Raw genomic sequence first — 19,685 nt, 5'->3', positions numbered from 1 at the left:
GGCGCTAGGGCGGGGGCTAACGCTAGGGCGTGGGGGCTAACGCTAGGCGTAGGGGCTAGGGGCTAACGCTAGGGCGTAAAGGGCTAACGCTAGGGCGTAAGGGGTTAACACTAGGGCGTAGGGGGCTAACGCTAGGGCGTAGGGGGCTAACGCTAGGGCGTTGGGGCGCTAGGGCGTAGGGGGCTGACGCTAGGGGTAGGGGGCTGACGCTAAGGCGTAGGGGGCTAACACTAGGGGTTAAGGGGCTAACGCTAGGGCTAGGGGGCTAACGCTAGGGTTTTGGGAGTATTTGTCTGACCCGGCCGGTTTAGGGTGTAGGGGTTGTTTGGCACAGTGTCTGACCCAGGTGGTTTAGGGCGTACTGGTTGTTTGGCATCGCCTGTCTGACCCGGGTGGTTTAGGGTGTCGGGGTTGTTTGGCACAGTCTGTCTGACCCGGGCAGTTTAGGGTGTTGGGGTTATTTGGCACAGTCTGTCTGACCCAGGCGGTTTAGGGTGTAGGGGTTACTTGGCACAGTGTCTGACCCGGGCGGTATAGGGGTTGTTTGGCACCGCCTGTCTGACCCGGGTGGTTTAGGGCGTAGGGGTTGTTTGGCATCGCCTGTTTGACCCGGGCAGTTTAGGGTGTTGGGGTTATTTGGCACAGTCTGTCTGACCCGGGTGGTTTAGGGTGTAGGGGTTGTTTGGCACCGCCTGTCTGACCCGGGTGGTTTAGGGTGTAGGGGTTGTTTGGCACCGCCTGTCTGACCCGGGTGGTTTAGGGCGTAGGGGTTGTTTGGCACCGCCTGTCTGACCCGGGTGGTTTAGGGCGTAGGGGTTGTTTGGCACTGCCTGTCTGATCCCGGGCGGTTTTGGGGTTTTACCTGGATGGTCTCCACCTCCTGACTGAGTTCCTGGATCTCATGAACCAGCCGCTGGTACTTCTGCTGGGGGGTTTCCTTCACCCCACAGCCCTCCGCCAACTAGACAGGCATGGAGAGAGAAGGGAAGAAAACAGAGTTAACATACACTGAAGCGTCAGAACAGACAGCTGAATCATTATCCACAAGATTCAAATAAGACAGCTGAATCATTATCCACAAGATTCAAATAGACAGCTGAATCATTATCCACAAGATTCAAATAAGACAGCTGAATCATTATCCACATGATTCAAATAGACAGCTGAATCATTATCCACAAGATTCAAATAGACAGCTGAATCATTATCCACAAGATTCAAATAAGACAGCTGAATCATTATCCACAAGATTCAAATAAGACAGCTGAATCATTATCCACATGATTCAAATAAGACAGCTGAATCATTATCCACAAGATTCAAATAAGACAGCTGAATCATTATCCACAAGATTCAAATATAGACAGCTGAATCATTATCCACAAGATTCAAATATAGACAGCTGAATCATTATCCACAAGATTCAAATATAGACAGCTGAATCATTATCCACATGATTCAAATAGACAGCTGAATCATTATCCACAAGATTCAAATAGACAGCTGAATCATTATCCACACGATTCAAATAGACAGCTGAATCATTATCCACATGATTCAAATAGACAGCTGAATCATTATCCACACGATTCAAATAGACAGCTGAATCATTATCCACACGATTCAAATAGACAGCTGAATCATTATCCACATGATTCAAATAGACAGCTGAATCATTATCCACATGATTCAAATAGACAGCTGAATCATTATCCACATGATTCAAATGGGCACGTAATAGGTCTTGTGATGGATTTCACAGAGATGGTTTATGTGTCCCAACAGAATCAAATGGTACTATTTATAGAACAATAATCAATATGAAATATTGCAGCAACAGCAGCAGCATCTACTCACAATCTCATATTCTCCCGACTCATAGCCCACTCTTTTGTTCTTACTGATACGATCTGAGAAGTCTGAGAGAGAAAACACATTCATCAGAGGAAAGACAAGAATATTAGATGATGGTTTTGGGATGAAACGGTTACCGGTTTCACGATAAAACCACGGTAAAATTCCAGACGGTTATTATTACCGTTTCAAATGTTAATTATCATTGAAACCGTGTTTGATTACCGCGGTTTGAAAAACTCACGGGAAATACCGTCCAGCAGCAACCAAAGTTAGCGTCAGTCTAACGCAGGCGCAGCAACGTGGGTTTTGTTTTGTGTGAAAACATGGCGGGAGGCAGTGACAGCGCTCGGGAGATTTTTCAGCCTTCTAAGAGGACCAAATCTGAAGTGTGCTCGTATTTTGGGTTTTACAAGAGTGCTGAGGGAAACTTCAAATCGAAGATGGTCACCTTGTCTGCAGAACATGCAACATTGTTTTTTTTAAATCGCAGCAAAAGCGGGCAACAATTCAAAATCTCGAGTCCTCTTTGTGACCACCACCTACCTACCCATTACCTTATAGGGTATGCAAGGTAAGTTAACTTTTAGCTCAATGCATGATGTGGGGACTTCGGGATGGTGGAAAATGTCAAGGTTTGTCTGTCTAACTTTGCTAATATCTTGTTGATAATGTAAACCGAAGCTTTTCAGTGTTACCTACTCTAATAAAAACGCCACATGTTGTTCTGCTGCTGTGTGCGTCGTGTGTCTTCAGACTCTATTCACCCATTGCTAGGCTGGACAATAGAACCATTCAAAACTCACCTAAGGCTGAAAAACAGCAAAAGAACGTTGGCTGAGCTGGAACACTAGAGCGAGCCCATAGCAAATGAATGGAATGGAACGTTGGCTGAGCTGGAACACTAGAGCGAGTCCATAGCAAATGAATGGAATGGAACGTTGGCTGAGCTGGAACACTAGAGCGAGTCCATAGCAAATGAATGGAATGGAACGTTGGCTGAGCTGGAACACTAGAGCGAGTCCATAGCAAATGAATGGAATGGAACGTTGGCTGAGCTGGAACACTAGAGCGAGCCCATAGCAAATGAATGGAATGGAACGTTGGCTGAGCTGGAACACTAGAGCGAGTCCATAGCAAATGAATGGAATGGAACGTTGGCTGAGCTGGAACACTAGAGCGAGTCCATAGCAAATGAATGGAATGGAACGTTGGCTGAGCTGGAACACTAGAGCGAGTCCATAGCAAATGAATGGAATGGAACGTTGGCTGAGCTGGAACACTAGAGCGAGCCCATAGCAAATTAATGGAATGGAACGTTGGCTGAGCTGGAACACTAGAGCGAGTCCATAGCAAATGAATGGAATGGAACGTTGGCTGAGCTGGAACACTAGAGCGAGCCCATAGCAAATGAATGGAATGGAACGTTGGCTGAGCTGGAACACTAGAGCGAACCCATAGCAAATGAATGGAATGGAACGTTGGCTGAGCTGGAACACTAGAGCGAGCCCATAGCAAATGAATGGAATGGAACGTTGGCTGAGCTGGAACACTAGAGCGAACCCATAGCAAATGAATGGAATGGAACGTTGGCTGAGCTGGAACACTAGAGCGAGCCCATAGCAATTGAATGGAATGGAACGTTGGCTAAGCTGGAACACTAGAGCGAGCCCATAGCAAATGAATGGAATGGAACGTTGGCTGAGCTGGAACACTAGAGCGAGCCCATAGCAAATGAATGGAATGGAACGTTGGCTGAGCTGGAACACTAGAGCGAGCCCATAGCAAATGAATGGAATGGAACGTTGGCTAAGCTGGAACACTAGAGCGAGCCCATAGCAAATTAATGGAATGGAACGTTGGCTGAGCCTGTTTTCACTGGGGTGATGCTTAGAATTCCATTTGGCCTAAAGGCACATGTATGCCTTTTAATTTTACCAATACAATCTGTTCGTCAGACGAAACTGGGAAGAAAAAAAAACTACTTGTGTAGAAAGTAGCATCCGCACATCGATGGTGTCAACTGTGCTTATGGCTGCATGAGAAAGTGGTCCTTCTGTAGCTCAGTTGGTAGAGCATGGCGCTTGTAACGCCAGGGTAGTGGGTTCGATTCCCGGGACCACCCATACGTAGAATGTATGCACACATGACTGTAAGTCGCTTTGGATAAAAGCGTCTGCTAAATGGCATATATTATTATTATATTATTATTATATATTATAAAGTAGGGGGGAAAATGAAAATGTCTGACTATTTCTGGTCTAATGATCGATGAAAAACGAGCTCGTTGCCCAGACTCACAGAATTAGAAAGAGGAGATTCTCATGATTAAAATGGTGTCTGACTTAAAAAAGAAAAAATCTAAATATACACATTGCAAAATATTTGGCGAAATAGACAGACTTGCCTCTATTTCCCCTATATAGGAAACAATGGAACGACCTCAGAGTTCCATGAGTAATTTTGTTGTTGTTTACATTTGAACCATAAACAAAGTGAGCAGGTCTCGTTACCAACAATAGCGAAACAGGCATTGTGACGTCGAACAATAAGCTGGGAATAGAACGTTCAGAAGGCGAGTTGTTGCCACGGCGCTCAATAGAACTAATAGGAGCTGGCAGGGTGAAAAATACCCTAAAATAAGGCCTGTTTATTCGTGACTACTTCAAAACGACGACAAGCAGCTGGGAAATATGGTCATATTATGAAACTGGGCTCCACGGCGGATGCAATTAACTTTATCAGACAAAAAACATAGTTAAAAATTGCCTACCATTGCACACGATAAGACGTTATGTAGTTTAGTCACCCAACCAACATATTTTGTTCATTTAAAATCCGGCAGTCGACTTGGTTGTAAAAAGTGTTTCAACAGGAGAAACACTATAGACTCCACCCCCCGTACAAGACTCCACCCCCCGTACAAGACTCCCGTATTTATGTCAATTGTTGGGCTCATTGCAATTACTGTCTTCTTAAGACTCATTTGTATTTATGTCAATTGTGCATGGGATCATTGCATATACTCAAATGCAACACAGAAGATAGTGTGTGATAATAGTAATACATGAGCCATTTCCTTGTTTACAGAGATGGGCGTGCAGCAGGCAAACCCAGTGATGCTACTGGTCTGTCCTCATCTACAGTTGTGACAGACACTCCAGCCATCATTTAAAAAGGCAGGCTGTTAATACACCCACATCAAAACATGCTCAAGACCTCACTGTACCCATTTCATATTACATTGCAAAAGGACATGATGCCATTTCACATTGTTGAGAGGCCTGGCTTTCTGAGGCTGATTAAGGTTGCCGTGCCTCACTACAAAGTGTCATCACAAACATTATTTTCCAAGACTGAAATCCCAAACCTGTACAACCAGGTTAAAGCTGATGTTGGAAAATGTTTCGCTCAAGGCACATGGTGTGCTGCAACTACTGACCTCTGGACCAATGAAAGCAGGGGGTGGTTCAACCGTACATCAGCTTCACTATCCATTACCTCACCCCAGAATGGTAACTGGAATCAAACTGCCTGGAAACACAGTTCTTCCCAGAAGATCACTCGGCTCACAACATCAGAGAGGTTTTTGAGAATATGCTGGAAGAGTGGGGAGATCAACAAGAAAGACCTGGTCTGTATAACCACAGACAACACAACAAACACGATCAAGGCTTTAGAACAGGTCCCAGATCTGTGGCTTTGGCTGCTTTGACCCATCATTTGAACCTGGCCATCTCAAAGGCTCTGAAAAATTCAGAGAGTTGACACAGCAGTCAAGGCCTGTCGTCATCTGGTCCAAGGCTTCTCACGGAGCAGGAAGAGAAGGAGAGAACTGCGAGGAAAAAGCAAGCTGCCCTCAACATGCCATAGAAGGCTTTGATCCATGATGTGGTGACCCGATGAAGATCTACACACAAGATGCTTGAGCGTTTCCTCAGCCACCAGCAGACAGTTTGTGCGACACTGGCTGGAGAAAGAGGAACATGGCATCTGATGACCAATGGATGCCGACATAAGTGTCATGGAGCAACTGTGCCAGCTCCTTGAACCTCTGAGAAAGTTTATAGATGCACTTGCCTCAGAGACACTGTCAGCCATCAGCCCTGTCCTGGACCACGTCACCCGTGATGTTCTGGTGGAAAAGGATACGGAGCCATCCCTGACCGGGGGGATGATACGGAGCCATCCCTGACCGGGGGGATGATACGGAGCCATCCCTGACCGGGGAGATGATACGGAGCCATCCCTGACCGGGGAGATGATACGGAGCCATCCCTGACCGGGGAGATGATACGGAGCCATCCCTGACCGGGGAGATGATACGGAGCCATCCCTGACCGGGGAGATGATACGGAGCCATCCCTGACCGGGGAGATGATACGGAGCCATCCCTGACCAGGGAGATGATACGGAGCCATCCCTGACCAGGGAGATGATACGGAGCCATCCCTGACCAGGGAGATGATACGGAGCCATCCCTGACCAGGGAGATGATACGGAGCCATCCCTGACCAGGGAGATGATACGGAGCCATCCCTGACCAGGGAGATGATACGGAGCCATCCCTGACCAGGGGGATGATACGGAGCCATCCCTGACCAAGGAGATGATACGGAGCCATCCCTGACCGGGGGGATGATACGGAGCCATCCCTGACCGGGGAGATGATACGGAGCCATCCCTGACCGGGGAGATGATACGGAGCCATCCCTGACCGGGGAGATGATACGGAGCCATCCCTGACCGGGGAGATGATACGGAGCCATCCCTGACCGGGGAGATGATACGGAGCCATCCCTGACCGGGGAGATGATACAGAGCCATCCCTGACCGGGGAGATGATACAGAGCCATCCCTGACCGGGGAGATGATACAGAGCCATCCCTGACCGGGGAGATGATACAGAGCCATCCCTGACCGGGGAGATGATACAGAGCCATCCCTGACCGGGGAGATGATACAGAGCCATCCCTGACCGGGGAGATGATACAGAGCCATCCCTGACCGGGGAGATGATACAGAGCCATCCCTGACCGGGGAGATGATACAGAGCCATCCCTGACCGGGGAGATGATACAGAGCCATCCCTGACCGGGGAGATGATACAGAGCCATCCCTGACCGGGGAGATGAAAAGGGTCATGAGAGAAGACCTTAACAACAGATACAAAGAGAGTCATGCACACGGCTTGTTTCATTGACCCCCCGCTTCAAAATAAGCTTCTTAGATGAGCCTGAAAAAGTTGACACTGACAGCTGCGTCCAGGAGGCCTTGAAGCTGGCAGCTGCGTCCAGGAGGCCTTGAAGCTGGCAGCTGCGTCCAGGAGGCCTTGAAGCTGGCAGCTGCGTCCAGGAGGCCTTGAAGCTGGCAGCTGCGTCCAGGAGGCCTTGAAGCTGGCAGCTGCGTCCAGGAGGCCTTGAAGCTGGCAGCTGCGTCCAGGAGGCCTTGAAGCTGGCAGCTGCGTCCAGGAGGCCTTGAAGCTGGCAGCTGCGTCCAGGAGGCCTTGAAGCTGGCAGCTGCGTCCAGGAGGCCTTGAAGCTGGCAGCTGCGTCCAGGAGGCCTTGAAGCTGGCAGGAGGCTTGAAGCTGGCAGCTGCGTCCAGGAGGCCTTGAAGCTGGCAGCTGCGTCCAGGAGGCCTTGAAGCTGGCAGCTGCGTCCAGGAGGCCTTGAAGCTGGCAGCTGCGTCCAGGAGGCCTTGAAGCTGGCAGCTGCGTCCAGGAGGCCTTGAAGCTGGCAGCTGTGTCCAGGAGGCCTTGAAGCTGACAGCTGCACAAGTCAGAGAAGAACCACGATGCACCAACACCCCCACAGCGGCATCGGAAGGGAAAAGCCTGGCTGGGTTGCTGAGAGAGATTACCTCGACAAGGCATCAGAGAGGTGACGAGGGTCAGATTCCGACCTCCCCAGAAGACAGAGTGAAAGAAGATATCAAGGTCTACCCATCTCTGCCTCCCATTCCAGCAGAAGAGGATCCACTGGTATGGTGGAAGGGGCTCTGCATCAGAGCTGCCTCACGTTGCCAGGAAGCTTTTGTGCATCCTAGCAACCAGCACATCGTCTCCCCTCGCAGATCACTGCTTCAACCAGACAAAGTAAATATGCTGACATTTTTACATTTCAATCTCAAGTGAACAAAAATACATACATACAGGATGTATGAACAGACAGAATCAGTGATGTTCATTGGACGCGTTTACATATGGTTGTATTGGACGCGTTTACATATGGTTGTATTGGACGCGTTTACATATGGTTGTATTGGACGCGTTTACATATGGTTGTATTGGACGCGTTTACATATGGTTGTATTGGACGCGTTTACATATGGTTGTATTGGACGCGTTTACATATGGTTGTATTGGACGCGTTTACATATGGTTGTATTGGACGTGTTTACATATGGTTGTATTGGACGCGTTTACATATGGTTGTATTGGGCGTGTTTACATATGGTTGTATTGGTTGTATTGGACGTGTTTACATATGGTTGTATTGGACGTGTTTACATATGGTTGTATTTGTTTATTGGTTGTATTGGACGTGTTTACATATGGTTGTATTGGACGTGTTTACATATGGTTGTTTATTGGTTGTACGTGTTTACATATGGTTGTATTGGACGTGTTTACATATGGTTGTATTGGTTTACGTGTTTACATATGGTTGTATTGGACGTGTTTACATATGGTTGTATTTGTTTACATATGGTTGTACGTGTTTACATATGGTTGTATTGGACGTGTTTACATATGGTTGTATTGGGCGTGTTTACATATGGTTGTATTGGACGTGTTTATTGGTTGTATTGGACGTGTTTACATATGGTTGTATTGGACGTGTTTACATATGGTTGTATTGGACGTGTTTACATATGGTTGTATTATGTGTTTGTATTGGTACGTGTTTACATATGGTTGTATTGGACGTGTTTACATATGGTTGTATTGGACGTGTTTACATATGGTTGTATTGGACGTGTTTACATATGGTTGTATTGGACGCGTTTACATATGGTTGTATTGGACGCGTTTACATATGGTTGTATTGGACGCGTTTACATATGGTTGTATTGGTGTTTACATACGTGTTTACATATGGTTGTATTGGACGTGTTTACATATGGTTGTATTGGTTTACGTGTTTACATATATGGTTGTATTGGATGTGTTTATATATTGTTGTATTGGACGTGTTTACATATGGTTGTATTGGACGTGTTTACATATGGTTGTATTGGACGTGTTTACATATGGTTGTATTGGACGTGTTTACATATGGTTGTATTGGACGTGTTTACATATGGTTGTATTGGACGTGTTTACATATGGTTGTATTGGACGTGTTTACATATGGTTGTATTGGACGTGTTTACATATGGTTGTATTGGACGTGTTTACATATGGTTGTATTGGACGTGTTTACATATGGTTGTATTGGATGTGTTTACATATGGTTGTATTGGATGTGTTTACATATGGCTGTATTGGATGTGTTTACATATGGTTGTATTGGATGTGTTTACATATGGTTGTATTGGATGTGTTTACATATGGTTGTATTGGACATATGGTTGTATTGGATGTGTTGTATGTGTTTACATATGGTTGTATTGGTTTACATATGGTTGTATTGGATGTGTTTACATATGGTTGTATTGTGTTTACATATGGTTGTATTGGATGTGTTTACATATGGTTGTATTGTGTTTACATATGGTTGTATTGGATGTGTTTACATATGGTTGTATTGGATGTGGTTGTATTGGACGTGTTTACATATGGTTGTATTATGTGTTGTATTGGATGTGTTTACGTGTTTACATATGGTTGTATTGGACGTGTTTACATATGGTTGTATATGGTTGTATTGGTTTACGTGTTTACATATGGTTGTATTATTGGACATATGGTTGTATTGGATGTGTTGTATTGGATGTGTTTACATATGGTTGTATTGGACGTGTTTACATATGGTTGTATTGGATGTGTTGTATTGGATGTGTTTACATATGGTTGTATTGGATGTGTTGTATTGGATGTGTTTACATATGGTTGTATTGGATGTGTTGTATTGGATGTGTTTACATATGGTTGTATTGGATGTGTTTACATATGGTTGTATTGGATGTGTTTACATATGGTTGTATTGGATGTGTTTACATATGGTTGTATTGGTGTTTACATATGGTTGTATTGGATGTGTTGTATTGGATGTGTTTACATATGGTTGTATTATGGTTGTATTGTGTTTACATATGGTTGTATTGGATGTGTTTACATATGTTGTATTGGATGTGTTTACATATGGTTGTATTGGATGTGTTTACATATGGTTGTATGTGATGGTTGTATTGGATGTGTTTACATTGGATGGTTGTATTGTGTTTACATATGGTTGTATTGGATGTGTTGTATTGGATGTGTTTACATTATGGTTGTATTGGATGTGTTTACATATGGTTGTATTGGATGTGTTGTATTGGATGTGTTTACATATGGTTGTATTGGATGTGTTGTATTGGATGTGTTTACATATGGTTGTATTGGATGTGTTGTATTGGATGTGTTTACATATGGTTGTATTGGATGTGTTGTATTGGATGTGTTTACATATGGTTGTATTGGATGTGTTGTATTGGATGTGTTTACATATGGTTGTATTGGATGTGTTTACATATGGTTGTATTGGATGTGTTTACATATGGTTGTATTGGATGTGTTTACATATGGTTGTATTGGATGTGTTTACATATGGTTGTATTGGATGTGTTTACATATGGTTGTATTGGATGTGTTTACATATGGTTGTATTGGATGTGTTTACATATGGTTGTATTGGATGTGTTTACATATGGTTGTATTGGATGTGTTTACATATGGTTGTATTGGATGTGTTTACATATGGTTGTATTGGATGTGTTTACATATGGTTGTATTGGATGTGTTTACATATGGTTGTATTGGATGTGTTGTATTGGATGTGTTTACATATGGTTGTATTGGATGTGTTGTATTGGATGTGTTTACATATGGTTGTATTGGATGTGTTGTATTGGATGTGTTTACATATGGTTGTATTGGATGTGTTTACATATGGTTGTATTGGATGTGTTGTATTGGATGTGTTTACATATGGTTGTATTGGATGTGTTGTATTGGATGTGTTTACATATGGTTGTATTGGATGTGTTGTATTGGATGTGTTTACATATGGTTGTATTGGATGTGTTGTATTGGATGTGTTTACATATGGTTGTATTGGATGTGTTGTATTGGATGTGTTTACATATGATGTTGTATATGGTTGTATTGGATGTGTTTATTGGATGTGTTTACATATGGTTGTATTGGATGTGTTGTATTTGTATTGGTTGTATTGGATGTGTGTTTACATATGGTTGTATTGGATGTGTTTACATATGGTTGTATTGGATGTGTTTACATGTGTTTATGGTTGTATTGGATGTGATGTTGTTTACATATGGTTGTATTGGATGTGTTTACATATGGTTGTATTGGATGTGTTTACATATGGTTGTATTGGATGTGTTTACATATGGTTGTATTGGATGTGTTTACATATGGATGTGTTTACATATGGATGTGTTTACATATGGTTGTATTGGATGTGTTTACATATGGTTGTATTGGATGTGTTTACATATGGTTGTATTGGATGTGTTTACATATGGTTGTATTGGATGTGTTTACATATGGTTGTATTGGATGTGTTTACATATGGTTGTATTTGGATGTGTTTACATATGGTTGTATTGGATGTGTTTACATATGGTTGTATTGGATGTGTTTACATATGGTTGTATTGGATGTGTTTACATATGGTTGTATTGGATGTGTTTACATATGGTTGTTTATTGTTGTATTGGATGTGTTTACATATGGATGTGTATTGTGGATGTTTGATATGGTTTATTATGTGTTGTATTGGATGTGTTTATGGTTGTATTGGATGTGTTTACATATGGTTGTATTGGATGTGTTTACATATGGTTGTATTGGATGTGTTTACATATGGTTGTATTGGATGTGTTTACATATGGTTGTATTGGATGTGTTTACATATGGTTGTATTGGATGTGTTTACATATGGTTGTATTTACATATGGTTGTATTGGATGTGTTTACATATGGTTGTATTGGATGTGTTTATATATGGTTGTATTGGATGTGTTTACATATGGTTGTATTGTTCTCACATCCACATTGCTTTACTTGTGTGTTGCTTTTCTATGGACATGTGATTTGCTTACTGAAGGTTGTGTTCATCCTGCACTCGGGAAACAGTTACCTCATGGTCACATGGCGCCATCTTTAACGTTAAATGTTATTATTTTAATGTTTCTGCACACAAAAAAACTACATCGTGCTGCTAATTGTATTTGTTTGTTTTCAATATGATTTCAGTGGATCAGTACTTCTTTAACATTTCCAGCACGGTTCAACGTCACCGTGATAATACTGATAACCGGGATCATTTTTGTTCACTATAATCGTGATGTGAAATTTTCATAACCGTTTCATCTCTAGTTTGTCACCAATTCAGGAAATGCCTCACGTCTATGGCTACATGACGTGACGACCAGGGAAAAGTCCCAGAGTTCCTCCTGGTGAGGTCACATGGTCATCTGCTGATGTAAAAAGGGCTTTATAAATACATTTAATTTGAGTCAAGGACGAACTCCTGCGCTTTCTCAACTCCTTACTTCCTCTCTTCCCCACCTCATGCACTGGATAAGGTCTGAGCAGAGAGACCTTGGACCTTCTCCCCCAATATGGTTGAGAAGGCACCGGAAGACTCACTGGGGTACGGCCCGGCCCCGACTCACTGGGGTACGGCCCAGCCCCGACTCACTGAGATACAGCCGTTTGAAGGTATACTAACCGAGGCCTTTAGTGCTGACCCTCTTGTCCTTGAACTTGTCGTAGGCTGCGTTGGGGTTGACCACGATCCTCTCCACGCTGTCACTGCACAGCTCTTCCTGTGAGAGACATCAAGAATAACGAGACACCACAGGAGACTTGGTCAAAACCAGGACAAATGGATTGGAAATGAAAGAGCTGAAAAGTATACGTAGGTCAAAATAGTTTAAAAGGAGATCAGATTTGATGATTGATGGGGATTTGTGCCAATCTTCTCTCTCCATGGGTTCTGTGTCACACTGGCTGATTCAATACCACCTGGGAACCTAGTCCCTTATATATCAGAATACCTGTATGGATCGATGAACAAACTCTCTCACACAGTAGACGTTGTTAAAAATCAGTCAATTAGATACAATCCAATGAGTGAGACATCAACTTCATCTACAGTGTGAGAGAGGGCCCATGTGAGACGCCAACCAACACCAGAACACACACACACAGATTGAAATGGATCTGTAATCAGGAGGTGGTGGGGGGGGGTCTATTCCAAGAGGGAAAACAAAGACAGTCGATGTAATATTCGATCAAGAAAGAAAAAAAAAAGAAAAAAGTTCTGAATCTTGAGCACCGAATGGTTCCGCAGAATCCACAATTATCTTGAAATGAGCTCTTTGGTGACAAATGCAACGGAAAACACCACTAACTGTGTAAAGGGGTTGTATTGTGACAACACAATGTGAATGAAAAGTCAGCATTGCCTAGTTACCAGAAGACCTGGGAGTTAGGGACCAATCACTGCTCTACATGAGAAAGTTACCTCCCTCTTGCACAGCTGACTGATGAAAGATGCTCTAGATATGTAGACTATATAAACTAGTGTTTCAGAGTTTCTCCGGTCCTGTGACTTCTACATAATCTCTATGAGCTAGTTAGCTGCTTCAGTCAATTATAAATCCATGGCTTTCTCCATCTGCTCATTTGAGGAAACAGATTCCCTTAAAAATCAGTGATTCTGAGAAAAGCATCATTCTGACGAGCATCAGGGAACTGTGCACTAGGGTGAGGGATGATGTCGTCAATGTGTCTAAGCTCCAAAATGATTTATTCACATGAATCAAAACGGGAACAATCAATAACCACTGACACAGACAGTAGTGACAGTCCAGACAGACAGTCAAAACAGACATGTTAGGAGTAGGAAGGGAGTCAGTCTGTTAGTCAGTGAAGCTCTTACCAGCTCCTTGGGTTCCCAATGGGGAGTTAGAGAAAGAGCACAGGGAGACAAAGAGGGGAGGGAGAAAGAGAAACAGATTAATGTGGTTATCACATGCCATGCACAGCAGCAGTCTGCCAGGGGAGATGAACGAGTCCAGTGTTCTGAGGCAGACTGTTGCTGACACCGGAGACATTCACTCACTAGGAGACCGACTCTCTGATCATTACGACGTCTCTGTTCTTTCTCGCTCTCTTAGACCCATCATCTTTAGGCACATTTTCCACAGCGATAAAATATAGCTCATTTTCAGTGCAGCCCTCCAGACCTCATTGAAAAGCGGATTAGGACCCTGGGGCAAAATGAGATTGACACCCCTGGTCTATGGTGATGTATCAACTGCTGACATCACATATCAATATTATACACACAGGTGGGGTAGGCCTAAAATATGCATTTTATATCCTGTGTGTGACTGTGAATACATTGTAAATATCTGATATCTTTTGTATGATAGGCCCTGAGCTCTTAACTCAAGCCTCTTGTCTAATTCTCTGGTATTGTTAGCATTATGCAGTGTGTGGAACGAGGGGATTGGCAGAGGAAAACCCATGTCTGAGTGAGATGGTAAGAAAGAAGACAGCTTAGACCTGATTTGATGAGACATACAATGTCAAGGTGTGTTGCAGTACTGATCCCAGTGTTTGTATTGCTAGCAAAGTAGAGTTAGTAAAGATGGCTAGTTAGTTAGTTAGTTAGCTTCTGTTAGCATGTATACCAGTAGCTAGAGTAGAGTTAGGGGAAAGGGATGTTAGAACACATACACAGTAACAGAACTGTCTTCTCAACCAGACAGACAGACAGACAGACACACAAAGAGACTAGAGGTCGACCGATTAATCAGAATGGCCGATTTCAAGTTTTCATAACAAATCGGAAATCATTTTTTTGGACACCAATTTGACCGATTTCTTTTCTACACCTATTTAATCTTCATTTAACGAGGCAAGTCAGTTAAAGAACACGTTCTTATTTTCAATGACGGCCTGGGAACAGTGGGTTAACTGCCTGTTCAGGGGCAGAACGACGACAGATTTGAACCGTGCCAACTCGAGGATTCAATCTTGCAACCTTACAGTTAACTAGTCCAGCGCTCTGCCACCTCCTCCCATTGCACTCCACGAGGATCCTGCCTGTTACGCGAATGCAGTAAGAAGCCAAGGTAAGTCGCTAGCTAGCAATAAACTTATCTTATAAAAAAAAACAATCAATCATAATCACTAGTTAACTACACATGGGTGATGATATTACTAGTTTATCTAGCGTGTCCTGCGTTGTATATAATCGATGCAGTGCGCATTCGCGAAAAAGGACTGTCGTTGCTCCAACGTGTATCTATCTAACCATAAACACCAATGCCTTTCTTAAAATCAATACACAAGTATATATTTTTAAACCTGCATATTTAGTTAAAAGAAATCCAGGTTAGCAGGCAATATTAACTAGGTGAAATTGTGTCACTTCTCTTGCGTTCATTGCACGCAAAGTCAGGGTATATGCAACAGTTTGGGCCGCCTGGCTCTTTGCGAACTAATTTGCCAGAATTTTACGTAATTATGACATAACATTGAAGGTTGTGCAATGTAACAGTAATATTTAGACTGACGGATGCCACCCGTTAGATAAAATACCGAACGGTTCCGTATTTTCACTGAAAGAATAAATGTTTTGTTTTCGAGATGATAGTTTCCGGATTCGACCATATTAATGACCTCATATTTGTGTGTGTTTATTATAATTAAGTCTAATTTTTGTTAGAACAGCCTGCGCGATGGTAGGCACCAGCAGGCTCATAAGCATTCATTCAAACAGCACTTTCGTGCATTTTGCCAGCAGCTCCGCTGTTTGACTTCAAGCCTATCAACTCCCGAGATTAGGCTGGTGTAACGATGTGATGTGAAATGGCTAGCTAGTTAGCGGGGTGCGCGCTAATAGCATTTCAAACGTCACTCGCTCTGAGACTTGGAGTAGTTGTTCCCCTTGCTCTGCATGGGTAACGCTGCTTCGAGGGTGGCTGTTGTCGTTGTGTTCCTGGTTCCAGCCCAGGGAGGAGCGAGGAGAGGGACAGAAGCTATACTGTTACACTGGCAATACTAAAGTGCCTATAAGAACATCCAATAGTCAAAGGTTAATGAAATGCAAATGGTATAGAGAGAAATAGTCCTATAATCCCTATAATAACTACAACCTAAAACTTCTTACCTGGGAATATTGAAGACTCATGTTAAAAGGAACCACCAGCTTTCATATGTTCTCATGTTCTGAGCAAGGAACTTAAACGTTAGCTTTCTTACATGGCACATATTGCACTTTTACTTTCTTCTCCAACACTTTGTTTTTGCATTATTTAAACCAAATTGAACACGTTTCATTATTTATTTGATGCTAAATAGATTTTTATTGATGTATTATATTAAGTTAAAATAAGTGTTCATTCAGTATTGTTGTAATTGTCATTATTACAAATACATTTTAAAAATCGTCTGATTAATCGGTATTAAAAAAAATCATAATCGGTCGACCTCAGAGAGAGCGAGCGAGAGAGACACAGAGAGAGAGAGACACACAGAGAGAGAGAGAGAGAGAGAGACACACAGAGAGACAGACAGACACACACACACACACACACACACACAGAGAGAGAGAGAGAGAGAGAGAGACAGACAGACAGACAGAGACACACACACACACAGAGAGACAGACAGAAACACACACACAATGTAGATTCAATATCCTTTGAGTTGCGCTACAAGAGTATGTCAAAATGAAAGTGGGAGGATTATTAGACCAACTAAAATGTCTTGTCAGGTGATAGTGCTGCTACATTTGCAACAGGTGAAACAAGGGATACAACACTTCATCACATCACACAGCAGCAATGGGGCACATCATCATCATCGCATCATGTAGGCAGATAGTCATTTCAACACAATTTGAAGAGAGGAGAGGAAAGGGGACAGGAAGGATTTCACAACCCATGCAGGTAAACTCCACTATATGAGAGAAAAATAACCTCTTACTTGTACACACTAGCGTCCCAGGAGGGAGGGAGGGGTGGGGAGAGAGGGAGGGGAGGAAAAACGAGACCGACAGGGGGAGGGATGGCACATGGGAGGGAAAACGAGACCAACAGAGAGAGGGAGGGGACATGGGAGGGAGGGGTGGGGAGAGAGGGAGGGGAGGAGAAACGAGACCGACAGGGGGAGGGAGGGGACATGGGAGGGAAAACGAGACCGACAGAGGGAGGGAGGGGTGGGGAGAGAGGGAGGGGAGGAAAAACGAGACCGACGGGGAGGGAGGGGACATGGGAGGGAAAACGAGACCGACGGGGAGGGAGGGGACATGGGAGGGAGGGAGGGAGGGAAAACGTTATTAGGATTGGTGGTGTCACTTGTAGGCATCTACTTCACAGTTGATCCATGATACACAGCACGATGATCCAGAGATGCAAATCAATCAATCCTTGATCTGCATCTGTGGATCGAGCCCTTCATCAGCACTCAGTTCAGTTCCATTACACGGGAGAGTTTTGTTAAAGAGCCCCGATGCTTGGTCTGAACATTAACACGCATCGCATAAGGTACAGTTTTGGAAGCATAAGGACATATCAGAAGGTTGCGTGTTGAGCTCCAAGTGGCACAGCGACTTAGACACTGCATCTCAGTGCTAGAGGTGTCACTACAGGCCTGGTTCGATTCCAGGCTGCATCACAACCGGCCGAAATTGGGAGTCTGAATAGGGCGGCGCACAATTGGCCCAGCATCGTCCGGGTTAGGCCCAGCATCGTCCGGGTTAGGCCCAGCATCGCCCGGGTTAGGCCCAGCATCGCCCGGGTTAGGCAGTCATTGCAAATAAGAATTGGTTGTTAACTGGACTTGCCAGGTTAAATAAAAAAGGTTAAATAATAAGGTGAGTGTTCACAAACAGCCATATCTCAAATCAAATCAAGGAGCCATCATGTCAGGTAGTCCTGGGGCATGGTCCTAGGGCTCAGGTCCTCTCCATGTTACAGTGCGTGTTTACAGAAGACAGAGGCACCACCTGAGATAATGAGGTATCTGACATGCTCCTAACACCAGTGTGTAACGGAAGAAGTCAGAAACGTGTTGTCACTGGAAAAAAAAAAAACTGTCAGCTGCAACTGTGATAAAGCCACTTAAAACAGTTCACGGTAAGTTTATATTTAGCGTTTATAAAATAATTTTGGATGTGATATGAAAGTAAAGGGCTTTACGTTCCAAAACTGTATCGCAATTGAGAATTGATGCTGGTTTAGATGGAGTATTTGGCTGTTTTAGCTGCCAGAGCCAGTCAACATCTGAAGATAACATGGTCCTTTAAGGAATAATGGTAGGCTCCTTAAGAGTACATCTTGGGCAACTCTGGATCACGCAGTGGTTTTTAGAGAGGATGTGACACTCAGCCACATCAGCAACAGACTGGTGTTTTGGGATCAAGAGGCAGCAGCAAACTTTTTTTTCTCCCCCCCCCCAAACACTCCCTCCCTTCTCTCCTCCATCCCTCCATGTTTCACTCACAGACTCAAACTGGGCCTGATCATCTTCTGGCAGGTCACTGGTCTCATACACATCTGGCTCGTTTGACGCCTGTGGAAGACAACGACTCGTATTCTATAACAGCAAAATGACATGGACATAGCTGGCTACTTGTTAATGCAAAATTAACGACAGATACAGTTTTAAACTTCTCAGAGGATTGTACTTTTTGTCAAGTCACTCAGTCGTACACACATTAAGGACACAATAATAAATACGTTTCCGTATTAGCTGTGTGTCTTTACTATGGTTGTTAATTTTACAATACCCAGTGAGTGGACCCACCCAACCCCTCATAGGAAATGTTAACGTTAGCTGGCCAACGCCCATTCAATCACAGGGCTGGATTAGCCTCTGTTATGCTATAGCTAATTAGCTGTCGGGAAGAATAGCTATAGTTGTAACTATCTGTGATTTATAACAATGAGCAGTTTAAACAAATCCTATTTGGTTAATTATATATATGTTTGACGAGAGCTGCTTGAATTGTTTGTTAAAACGCAGACTATTTCAATGCACTAAAGCTAGCGAGGTAGCGTGTTACTGTAGCAAACTGTAGCGTTAGCTTAACATAGATCCTGTTAGTTTATCTGGTTAGATATCAGGCCTGCAAAGCTAGCTAGCCTGCCTCTTGTGATTGATTTGACTAGAGAGTATGTTACAAATACCTCATCGAGACAGATAACTAGCTATAGCAAGACACTGGCTAGCCGGCTAGCTAACTTAACTAGCCAGCAAGCTACAGCTAGCTAACTTAACTAGCCAGCAAGCTAACTAAACTAACCAGCAAGCTAACTAAACTAACCAGCAAGCTAACTAAACTAACCAGCAAGCTAACTAAACTAGCCAGCGAACAGGACACTTACGATTCCAGGTAAATTGGCGTATTTGGGATCAGCCATTGTCGAGGTTACGAGGCCGGTGGATGAGTAGACAGAAAAAACCTTAGACGTGACAAAGATACCTGAAATAACGATGGACCTTGTGGATAAAAGTTATTAGTCCGTTTCCAAAACGCTAGCTAAATGAACAAGCAAAAAAAAGTGATCCTTTCACCCTGTGTAGCCAAACAACTCGCTAACATAAAGCGCTTATTTTGTATTTTAATAACTGTAT

General features: G+C 43.6%; 1 protein-coding gene across 1 annotated transcript in view; it reads right to left on the bottom strand.

Moving 5' to 3' along the window:
* dctn2 (dynactin 2 (p50)) overlaps positions 1-19,685 on the bottom strand; it is a 35,775-nt gene that overhangs the window by 16,035 nt on the left and 55 nt on the right. The window contains exons 1-5 of the mRNA XM_052526450.1: positions 19,436-19,685; positions 18,552-18,620; positions 12,760-12,856; positions 1,858-1,919; positions 863-961 (exon numbers count right to left, since the gene is read on the bottom strand). The exon at positions 19,436-19,685 is cut by the window's right edge and continues 55 nt beyond it. Coding sequence (XP_052382410.1) covers positions 863-961; positions 1,858-1,919; positions 12,760-12,856; positions 18,552-18,620; positions 19,436-19,471 — 363 coding nt within the window. The 5' untranslated portion in view covers positions 19,472-19,685. The remainder of the gene's footprint in view (positions 1-862; positions 962-1,857; positions 1,920-12,759; positions 12,857-18,551; positions 18,621-19,435) is intronic.

Source organism: Oncorhynchus keta, chromosome 10 (genome assembly GCF_023373465.1).
Source record: "Oncorhynchus keta strain PuntledgeMale-10-30-2019 chromosome 10, Oket_V2, whole genome shotgun sequence".
Classification (NCBI taxonomy): Eukaryota; Metazoa; Chordata; class Actinopteri; order Salmoniformes; family Salmonidae; genus Oncorhynchus; species Oncorhynchus keta.
This window is presented reverse-complemented; position numbering and strand designations above follow the sequence as displayed.